Raw genomic sequence first — 10,329 nt, 5'->3', positions numbered from 1 at the left:
ACATGTAGAATAACATATATACTGCAAATTATTTAAAAATCTGCCAGTATTTTATTTTTACATACATTCATCTTTAAAATGTAGTTTGTTGTTTTACAAAAGACAAGACTGGCAACCTGTTAAAAAAAAATACCTACATGTGAAAAACACATTGAGAAATTTTAAAAACTTGTGGATATAGGTTGTCATTGATAGTTAGATTGATTGTCGAAACCTAGACGGGTTTATTTCCTTCCAACAACATCTCTTGCTCACATCATCTTGATTTCCATAGTCACCACTTATACTTAAGGAATCAGTACCTACATAATCCAGGATATTCTTTGCCCAAGTAGTCTTTGTGCTTTTCATTGTGGATCATTTGCACCAAAGGTACTGTTTATAAAGAACAATGATATAGTAGGGCTTATGAATGGACAATTCCACATTTTTATACAGGAAATATATAAAATGTTACATCAGCTGCTGTGGTGATGGAGTTTAAATATCCCTGCGGGGTCAGGAACAAACCAGCTTTCCCATAAGTCGTTGTGAACACTAGGGAAGTCCCAGGGTTTATGTCTTCCATTCCAGTGGAGTAGTTTTGCTTCCTGCAGAAAATGCTCCGAATATCTCGTATCTGGATTCCAACCTTCGTTGTATTCAGAAGAAAATAATAGGATTGTTAGAAAATAAAATTTTTATATTGAATGAATACAAGTTCATTATTTAAAAAATTAAGCAAATCAAAGAGTATAACAAGAAAGAATTTACCACCTACCCTAAATCTCCAAAATAACCACTGTCAGAGTTTCTCATGAAATCCTTCTAGGAATATTCTACCTGTATGCGCGCGCGTGTGTGTGTGTGTGTGTGTGTGTGTGTGTTATATAGCACATGTGAAGTTGCTGAATTGTTTTTAAATGTTTATTTTTGAGAGAGAGGGGGAGGGAGGGAGATAATCCAAAGCAGGCTCTGAGCTGACAGCACAGAGACTAATGTGGGGCTCGAACCCACAAACTGTGAGATCACGACCTGAGCCAAAATCAAGTGTCAGGTGCTTAACCGACTGAGCCATCCAGTCCCCCTGAAGTTAATGAATTATTTTTAGTGACTACATGGAATGGATATATAATCATTTATTTAGTGAGTTCCTTATTAAGGACCTTTCGGTTGTTTCTCTCCCCTCACTAACATATGTGGTGGTACAGCGAACAGGCCCTTGTGCAGGTTGGTGCGGGTCTGCAGATACATTTATAGGATAAAATCTTGTAGATGGACTTGCTATATTGAAGGGTGCATGCCTTTACATTTGGTAAGAGGTTGCCAGATTGTTCCCACAAGAACTTGGATCAGTTTTCCTCCCACCTAGAGTTTAGAGGAGTTCTTGTTTCCCTGCATTTTCCCTCCTTAGTGTGAATGACAACATTTTCCCATAACAGTCATGTTTTTACTCTATGAAATGTGACAAAGAATGAGATTCACTTTTTAACAAAGCTATCTCCATTTGAATATTTTTCCGCTCATAAAGAGTCAGAGAGGGTGCATTTATCTTAAAATTGCCATTGCTCAGAATATTTTTAGAACATCTCTTCCGGAAGTACTTTAAGATCTTGAGAATGTGATACAAGAAAAATAAAAATAAAAACCCATCTTCTGTTATTCATAAACGTAGCTGTGAAGGCAGTTACAGAAGAGAAGGTGGGTGTTTCAGGCTATGGTAATGTAACTGGAATAATGAACAATTTCCAAAGAATCTATACAAAGGAAATGTTCATTTGGGAAGAAGCACCTTAATTTTTTTTTAATGTTTATTTTTGAGGGAGACAGAGCATGAGTGGGGGAGGGGCAGAGAGAGGAGACACAGAATTCTAAGCAGGCTCCAAGCTGTCAGCACAGAGCCTGATGCTGGGCTCAAACTCACGAACTGTGAGACCATGACCTGCGCCAAAGTCGGATGCTTAACCAGCTGAGCCACCCAGGCGCCCATAATTTTTTTTTAATGTTTATTAATTTTAGAGCACAAGCCAGGGAGGGGCAGAGAGAGAGGAAGAGAGGGAATCTCAAGCAGGTCCTGCACTTTAAGTGTGGAGCCCCACACGGGGCTCAATCCTGTGAACCATGAGACCATGACCTGGGCTGGTATCAAGAGCTGGATGCTTAACTGACTGAGCCACGCAGGCGCCCCCGGAAGAAGCAGCTTAGAGTCTCCACTCAGTGACACATCATCTCTCTGCTCCACAACCGGAGGGTTCTCTGTGGGCTTGAAGTTTGCTTGAGCTAAATACATTTCATACTTTTTTTTTTACATCTTAAGCCTACCAGCTTAGACACAAACTTAATACCCATTAATGTTACATTGCTTCCTGCTTCCAAAACACTCTACAACCAAATCATTTTTCAAATGATTTCTGTGTAGATTTACTTCGCAGGCTTCCCGGATTCCAAAACCTTCAACACAGATGTAATTTCTGTCTATAAAGAGAAATGACTTCTTTCCCTTGGGAAGATTCTGCCCCTTCCTACTTACCAGTTAGATATTTCATGAAATGTGACTGAGTCTCTGTTCCAAGATCATAGAATGCTCTAACCTTATCCATCTAAGCTCCGCATAGCTGTTCCTCTACATTTTTTATAGACACACAACTTTGATGAGATTTTCTGCACCTTGATGACATGCAAATGTTGATATTTGTCCAAACAGTGAACCCACCATTATAAATCAGATCAGATGGAACACTAGCATCCTTAACTTCCCTGTGTTGTTCCTGTGTGCAATCAGAAAGTCGAGGAGCATTCTGGAGTGAGGCAGAAGCAAACCTATACAGAATCATGAAAAGGAGACAGGAACCCAGCTTCTGTAGTTTTATGTGTCCTTTCTTTTAAAAGGTAAGGGACATACCACCTTGCAGATCGTTCTGAGAATTACAAGTAATATTCACCTTTATCACCAGAATCGAACCATTTCTTGACAATGTAGAAGGTACTTAGTAAACCTACATCCATAANATCATGACCTAAGCGAAAGTCAGACGCTTAACTGACTAAGCCACCCAGGCGCCCCTATTGTCCCCAATTCTAAAATAATCTTCGAGTGTCTGAAAACAAAAGGATTTTTAATTTTTTTGGTAGCAAAACCTAGATCCCACTCAGGGTATTGCATGACATAAATATATGCATTACATTACATTTTTGAAATCCAAAACTTTGCAATTTCTAAACAGGTCTGGCCCAGTGCTTTTGGCTAAGGGATTGTGGCCATATGTTTGAATGAATGTGACTGTCATCGGGCCAGGCTGTGTTCCAAGCGGTTTACATGTATTAGGTAATTTATTCCTTATAAAAGCTTTATACAGTTCTATTAGCTTCAGTTTACAAATGGAGAAACTAAGGCACAGAAGGGTTTTGCCCAACATAGATAATAGCAGAACTGGGATTCCAGTCCATATCCAGGAGCCTGCGCACTTGTAATGAAGAGTGTATGAAAGACTCCTAGTACACAATCCAGAAACAACTTCTTTTCAAAAGATAAGTTGCCAGCTATCTAAATTCATCATAAACCATTTACTAATTGGTTTTGTCCACTGCAGGCTGCTGCAAGAGGGCGATGAAGACAAGCGAAAAAGTTTCGACAGTGCAAGTTCTGTTTTAATAACAGCTAATGTTCATCAAGCACCTACTAGATCCTAAGCATGAGTCTGATTGCTTTCCATGAATTCCTAGAAACACAGCTCTCCGGAAGGCCTGTGTTGTCAGCTGCATTTGTAGACTGAGTAGCGGAAGTTAAATAATGGGTCCAAGATCACCCGGAGGACTCGATTCGAGGAAGCTGGTGTCACAGCACACCCTCCTCCCCTTGTGCTCGTAGGCCTGTAACATGCACATCTGTGTTGTGTTCCTAAAATACCCAGGTGCCTTTCCTAAAGTACTTACCCAGGTGCCTTATGTGCCACAGAGGGTTGATTGTGGAGTATTTCCCGTGAAACACGATCAGCATCGGGGAGGTGGCCACCCCGCCTCCCAGCGAGCTGCTATACAGATTTTCCCTAAGAAACGGAATAGAAAAACGACATTTGGCCTGGAGTCCCACAGACTCAGATAAAGCAGAATCTACTAATTCTGAAAGATGTGGAGACTGTCTCTCACTATATAACAAGACTATGGTTTTTCTTGTTCCCCCAACTCTTTGTTCTGAAAACTGTCAGACTTAACACAGAATTGTAAGAAGGATACCATGAATGCCCATATCCTTCACCCAGACTCACAGTGTAGCATTTTGCCATTTTCGTTTTTATCCTTTTTTACGGCAAATACTGAAGATCAGATTCTGATCCTACATTATTTAGAATAACTTTACTCACAAATTCAAAGCTATGATGGTATTTAAAATATCCAGATAGAAAAGATGAACAGGAAATACAGTGACATGATAATAGCAGTTATGTTGGAGGGTTCCCCCCCATGTTTTAAAACTTCGATAATGAAAAATGATAAATTTTTAAAAACTCAACTTCCAAAACCAAAGTTGAGTTTATAAAATAATTCTTTTTAACTTTATTTATTCTGAGAGAGACAGGTTGCGAAAGGGGGAGGGACAGAGAGAGAAGGAGAATCTCAAGTTGTTCCCCTCTGTCAGGGCAGAGCCTGACTCGGGGCTCGAATTCTGTGAAACTGTGATCATGACCTGAGCTGAAATCGAGTCGGAGGCCCAACCGAGTGAACCACCCAAGCGCCCCAGAGTTTATAAAATAATTCTTCAAAACAAATTTATGTAAGAAGACACTCAACTGAGAAATGATTTTCAGTGGAAAAGGTTCACTGGGGTTCTGGGAGGAGACTTAAAATCACATTATCAGGGGCACCTGGGTGCCTCAGTCGGTTAAGCGTCCGACTTCAGCTCAGGTCATGATCTCGGTTCATGGGTTCGAGCCCCATGTCGGGCTCTGTGCTGACAGCCTGGAGCCTGCTTCGAATTCTGTGTCTCCTCTCTCTGACCCTCCCTTGTCCACACTGTCCCCCTCTCTCTCTCTCTCAGAAATAAATAAAACATTAAAAAAAATTTTTTTAAATCGCATTATCAATTCATTAGAAACGTGTTTGTATAATCAGACGCTGCAGATCTCACTTCCACCGACATACAGTTTGAGAAGAGACTGTCATCTGCTGTCCCCCTTCTCACCCAGGCCTCTGTAAGCAAATCTGACCTAAGATGTCTGTGAAATATTTCTAACCCCTGAGTTATGCGTAGAAGATTAATCACGAAATTTTGTTCACAAGCCTGGAGAAGGGTAGAAAGGTTTACACGTACTCCACGTTTTTTTGCATCCATTTCTCCAGTTGTTTGGTGATACGCTGGTGCTTCCACTCTGTCATGTTCGCAACGATCACACCGGGGTTGAAAGAGCAAGTGCTCGGGCTTATGCCGAGGTCTTTTATGGTCTTCTTCCTGTAGTCCAGGTAGCCCATGTAGGTGTTCTGTAGAGGAACAGGATACACTTTTCACCAACACATCTTTCGCTTCTGGAAAACCGTCATTTTCTTGAAACCACAGGGCAGTATATGTGGGTTTCCTCCTGTCTCACCAGCCGCTTCCGAGTGTCCTCTGCTGGCTTTCTCGCTGCCCCACGCCCTAAAGGCTGAGTGCTCCTTCGTCTCCCCACCAGCCCTGTTCCCATCTCCGGCACGCACTCCCCAGACAGCCTCCCCCAGCCTCGTGACCCAAAATACTACCCGCATCGCCAGCCATGACCTCGCCTCTGGATCTCCAAAGCCTGCCCCACCTGCCAGCTCGGTGTGTCCTCCTGGACGCTTACTGCGGCAGCGCTGCTCACAGCCCAACACCCCATCCCCATCCCCAAACTCGCTTCCCCGCAACCTGACCCGCCTCAGTTACCACAACGCTAGTCTTCTAGTTACTTGGGCAAAAAGACCCAGGGTTGTCAGGTCCTCCGTGGCCCCTTCACACTCACTCTGCATCCAAATCTGTCAGCAAGTCCTGTTTGTTTCATCTTCCAGAATGTATCTATAAGCCAACCACTGTGTGTGCCGCTACTTTCCTGGTCCGGGCCGTAATTGCCACTCACAGGATGTCCCCGAGCTCCTCTGACACTGCTCCTGCTTCCCCCTTTTCAACTTCACTCTGTCTCTATGTTATTCATCTGCTCAAAGCTTCTCCAGTGGCTTTCCATCTCAGTAAAAGCCAGAGTTCCTAAGATGTGTTGCTGTGCCCTATGCCATTTGCCGCCACCGCCTTTACCTTTCTAACCTATTCTCACACTGTTTCCCTCTGCCACCTTGACCTCCTTGTTCCTTCAATAAAAGAAAGACACACTCCTGCCTCAGGACCTTTGCACTTACGGTTACCACTTCTTGGAATGATATCCCCCTAGACATCTGCCGAGCTAGTTCCCTCAGTTCTTTTACGTGCAGGCTCGGCAACACCGTGTCAGGGGAGCCTTCCCCAATCACGAATTTAAGATACAATGCAACCTGCACCCTGATCCTGTGTTAAATATTTTGTTTACTGACTGTCTCTTCCCACTAACATGTAAGCTACCCAAAGGCAGGATTTTTAGTTTTGTTTACTGTACCGCTGGGACCTAAAACAGCATCAGCACATCGTAAGCACACGGGTAGTTGCGGAGTGGCTGTCATAGGAGGCAGGACATTACTGTTCCAGCCACACAGGCTGTCATAATCCACCTCAACCTCAGTATGATGCCCAAGAGCAACTCGGAAATCGTGGACACACTCTAGCAGTTTCTACGTGCCAGGCCCAGCTCTAGGAAATCTGCACACATTACCTCGCTAATTGCACACAGTAACTTTACACATATTAACATTTAATTCTCACCATAACTCTACGAGGGAAGTTCTAGTATTACCTCTGACAACTGAGGGAGGAAAGGACTGGTAAGGCAGGGCCCAGGGCTACAAGCCTACTAAGTGATGGAGCCAAGCTGTTGACGAAGATCCACCTGAAAGCCTAGGCCTCAGAGTGTGTCACACCTCTACTGTCACACGTCTAAAGTGATGTCCTGGAACTTTTTTTAAAGAACAGCATTTGATTCTTAATAACACCTTCTAGTTTAAAGCCATTCTTTTGGTTTCGGTATTACATATAGGTCCAACTTCCCTCATTGCCACCAGGGTAAGTTGCTCTCTACTCTTGAGCCAAATTGGGATTTTCCTCTATTGAAAGAAAGAAAAAAAAAAAGCAATGATCAAAACTCTGAAAACAGAACCACAAATCCAGGGACTCTCTTATAGGAATCCCCGTCTCGGACAGGGAGGGTCATTCCTGCCAGTTAGGTCACAATTGTCATTTCTGTAGCATTACTGCAGGCTGGGGCGCTGGCGTTGTGTTATTTCATCACAGCTCACAAACAAACAGAGCAGGGACTGCTGTTGCCATGTTTCAGATGAGGAGAGCGGGACTTGCAGGGTTAACCTGCCCCAGAGTTGGGACCCGCAGAGCTGGGGCCCAATGGGCAGCCCAGGCCCCCGTGCTGTCCTCCAAGGTTAGATAGTTGTGTGCTGCACGGAAGGGAAGGGAAGGGAAGGGAAGGGAAGGGAAGGGAAGGGAACAGCAGGGCGAAGGCAGCACCTCCACACCAGCGCGCCCACCTGCAGCCCCACGAATCTGTTCATGTCCTGAGCCGAGGGCAGATCACAGTCATCCGAAAAAGCCGCCGCGTGGCCCAGCGCCAAAGTGGTGTCATAGAGCTCCTGGATATCACCTGGATGCGGAAAACACCAGTAGTTAAAATAGTATAGCATTTGGCTCTGAGCTAGATAGAGCCTTAAATTGTCCAACAGTCCCTGATTTTGCTATTGGAGGAAAGGTATGTGATCCGAGTTTCGAGTGGCCTGGCGGTTTACTTAATAACATGGCTGGTCTCGATTGAGAAGGTCACTTGATGATAAGCTCAGATGGGCACTGGGTTCATGTCTTTACTTCTGTTGCCATGTAGGTACCACACCAGTGCCTACCTTGTCTGCATCGGAGAGACAGAGCGGGCGACACTTAGACACCAAAACGTAGCTCGCTTTCTAGAATGTCATCAGGGAGACTTTATTCCTCTACATTTTAGGGATGCAGAGAAAGGAAAGGTTACTGAGCTATTTATTACTGACTTTGACAGTCAAAAGTGGCTCTCAGTCAACTGGACTGTCCAGGGAAGCAAGCATCAAGCCCCGTTTTCAAAACATTCCCAAATTTATAACAATACTGTTCTCCCGACTTGAACACGCAGTCACAGTCGCTGGGCATCTAGCTATTTGGAAGCTGAAGGAAATAGTTAGATTCTACTTATCGGCTGCTCGTTTTCAGAGTGTCCTTGGCAGTCGGCATGTATACCTTGCACAATTACGTCATCGTCCAAATAGATGACTTTCTCGTGTTGATGGATAAGCAGAGGGAGATAAAAGCGAACAAAGTTCAGCTGTTAAAACAAAACAAGAAAAAGTGATGGTGGGGAAGAGGCACGTGGCTCAGTGTCTTCTAGTGCTCTTAGAGGGTGCCTTTGACCATGGCCTCAGCTCTGCTCCAGGTGTGGAGCAAAAGAAACAAGCCCAAAGATGCCTCACGGCAGCTTCCTGGTTCCCAGTTATCTGGCCTCAGGCTGCAACTGACACGGGCCCATCAGGGCTCTCCTAGACCCAAACCCTCATCTGCCAAGACTGAGCCATGACTTTGATCTCTGTGAGCCACTGTAGTGGAAGTCACAGAGGCCTCCTGGTTGATCTTTTAGGACACAAAGTCCATGCCCTCCTCTACACTAGTAATTTGACTACCATCAACTAAATCAGCCTTACACACACACACACACACACACACACACACACACACGGGCATCATCCCAACCACGAGCTCAACCTCTTAGCGCCGTGGACCAGAAAAAAGTCAGACAAGCATGAGCTGAGGGTGAAAGTACTTTGTCTTATTAGCCATAACACTACCGAACCCAAAGTCCCAGCTCAGCTCACACTCTGATCATAAATACAGGGAACTGGGAAAAGATCATGTCATGAGAGGACATAGAATTCAGTAAGTTTTCAAGGATGGATGTAACAAATATGTAGAAAGCGGCTGCATTTTCTGTGAACCTGCCGTCAATACTACTCTTCATGTAAGAGAGAGTCCCTTTTGTATGAATTCTTGCAGTAAAATACCTTACGATCCCCAATTCTAGGAGGAAAAGTGAGTGTCACCTGAAATATTATCTTAGCTGATACTATGAGGTATATCCTCTATCATGCTACTGGTTTCCCTTAGCGGCCAGGATACTCCAGGCTAAATTCAATGTCCAGTTACAGCACACATAACACGCTATGGGTTGAGAATATTTTTCCTGGCCTCACTATTTGGCCCCTATCCCCATCCCCTACAGGCATATTCACACACCGAAATGCATCCTACATTTTCTTACACTTCATTTCTGCTTTAATAGCTTCATTATATTTATGTAAACCATCTTCCGGAGCAGTGGCTTATAAATTATAAATAAGCAGAGCTTGGTGGAAATCTAACGCTGCTTCAGAAATATTCTGTCTGCATCCCAGGGGCCAGTGCTCCGCACTGAGCAAGGGTCTCACCAAAGACTGTCCCCAGCGCATGCTCGATTCCTACTCACAGGCTGGAGCAATTCTGGCCTTGAAGAGTCTGGTCTGATCTTCCCTTTGAGGACTGTCGGGTTGAATTCCACGATTTTAAAATTTATTTCTCTTAGTTTAGAATGTTCAATCCACTTTCTAAAGAGATGACAAAAAACAAAGTTTATTTCTCTTAGTTTAGAATGTTCAATCCATCTTCTCAAGAGATGACAAAAAAACAAACAAAAAACCCTCCAACCTTGGAGTGTAAGTATATACCTCCAACCTTTTTCCTCAATTTCCCTATTGCCTCAGAGTCTATCTGTGGCCTCCTTCGAAAGTTAAAAATAAAATGCGTATAACCTTAGTAGAGTTTAGTCTATAAAGCCTTCTGATTTTTTCCCCCATCTGGTCTGGCTTCAGATCTTTCCTCTCTTTTTTCTTTAATTCATATAACTCTGCAAAGGAAATGAAGCAAAAACAGTAATAACCAGATATCTCCCCAGATCCACATAATCTCCACAGGAAACTGGGAGAACAAAATGTGTTCCTTCTTTCTTATAAAGGAGCATCTGTGGTTGCTGGTACCCATTTGCCACGGGGCTGCCAGACTTGTGAAGTGATGAAGCAGGACGTGCTTCAAATAGAATCTTCTATTTGATGGAAGTCATTCTTCCTCTGCTGTTGTGACCCCAAGGATGATCTGAAGTTATCGTGGCCTCTGTGTCTCTGTCTCCCAATGTTCCCCACCTTTCC

At 43.8% G+C, this 10,329-nt stretch overlaps 1 protein-coding gene across 1 annotated transcript in view; it reads right to left on the bottom strand.

The window, feature by feature from the left end:
• Window positions 1-19: 19 nt before the first annotated feature.
• Window positions 20-10,329, bottom strand: part of GLT8D2 (glycosyltransferase 8 domain containing 2) — a 26,181-nt gene continuing 15,871 nt past the window's right edge. Inside the window, exons 4-9 of the mRNA XM_077778441.1 lie at window positions 9,615-9,732; window positions 8,339-8,423; window positions 7,606-7,718; window positions 5,288-5,454; window positions 3,913-4,025; window positions 20-631 (exon numbers count right to left, since the gene is read on the bottom strand). Coding sequence (XP_077634567.1) covers window positions 459-631; window positions 3,913-4,025; window positions 5,288-5,454; window positions 7,606-7,718; window positions 8,339-8,423; window positions 9,615-9,732 — 769 coding nt within the window. The 3' untranslated portion in view covers window positions 20-458. The remainder of the gene's footprint in view (window positions 632-3,912; window positions 4,026-5,287; window positions 5,455-7,605; window positions 7,719-8,338; window positions 8,424-9,614; window positions 9,733-10,329) is intronic.

Source organism: Crocuta crocuta, unplaced genomic scaffold (genome assembly GCF_008692635.1).
Source record: "Crocuta crocuta isolate KB4526 unplaced genomic scaffold, BGI_CrCroc_1.0 scaffold705, whole genome shotgun sequence".
Classification (NCBI taxonomy): Eukaryota; Metazoa; Chordata; class Mammalia; order Carnivora; family Hyaenidae; genus Crocuta; species Crocuta crocuta.
Note: the sequence above shows the minus strand (reverse complement) of the source record. Positions and strands in the feature narration are given on the sequence as shown.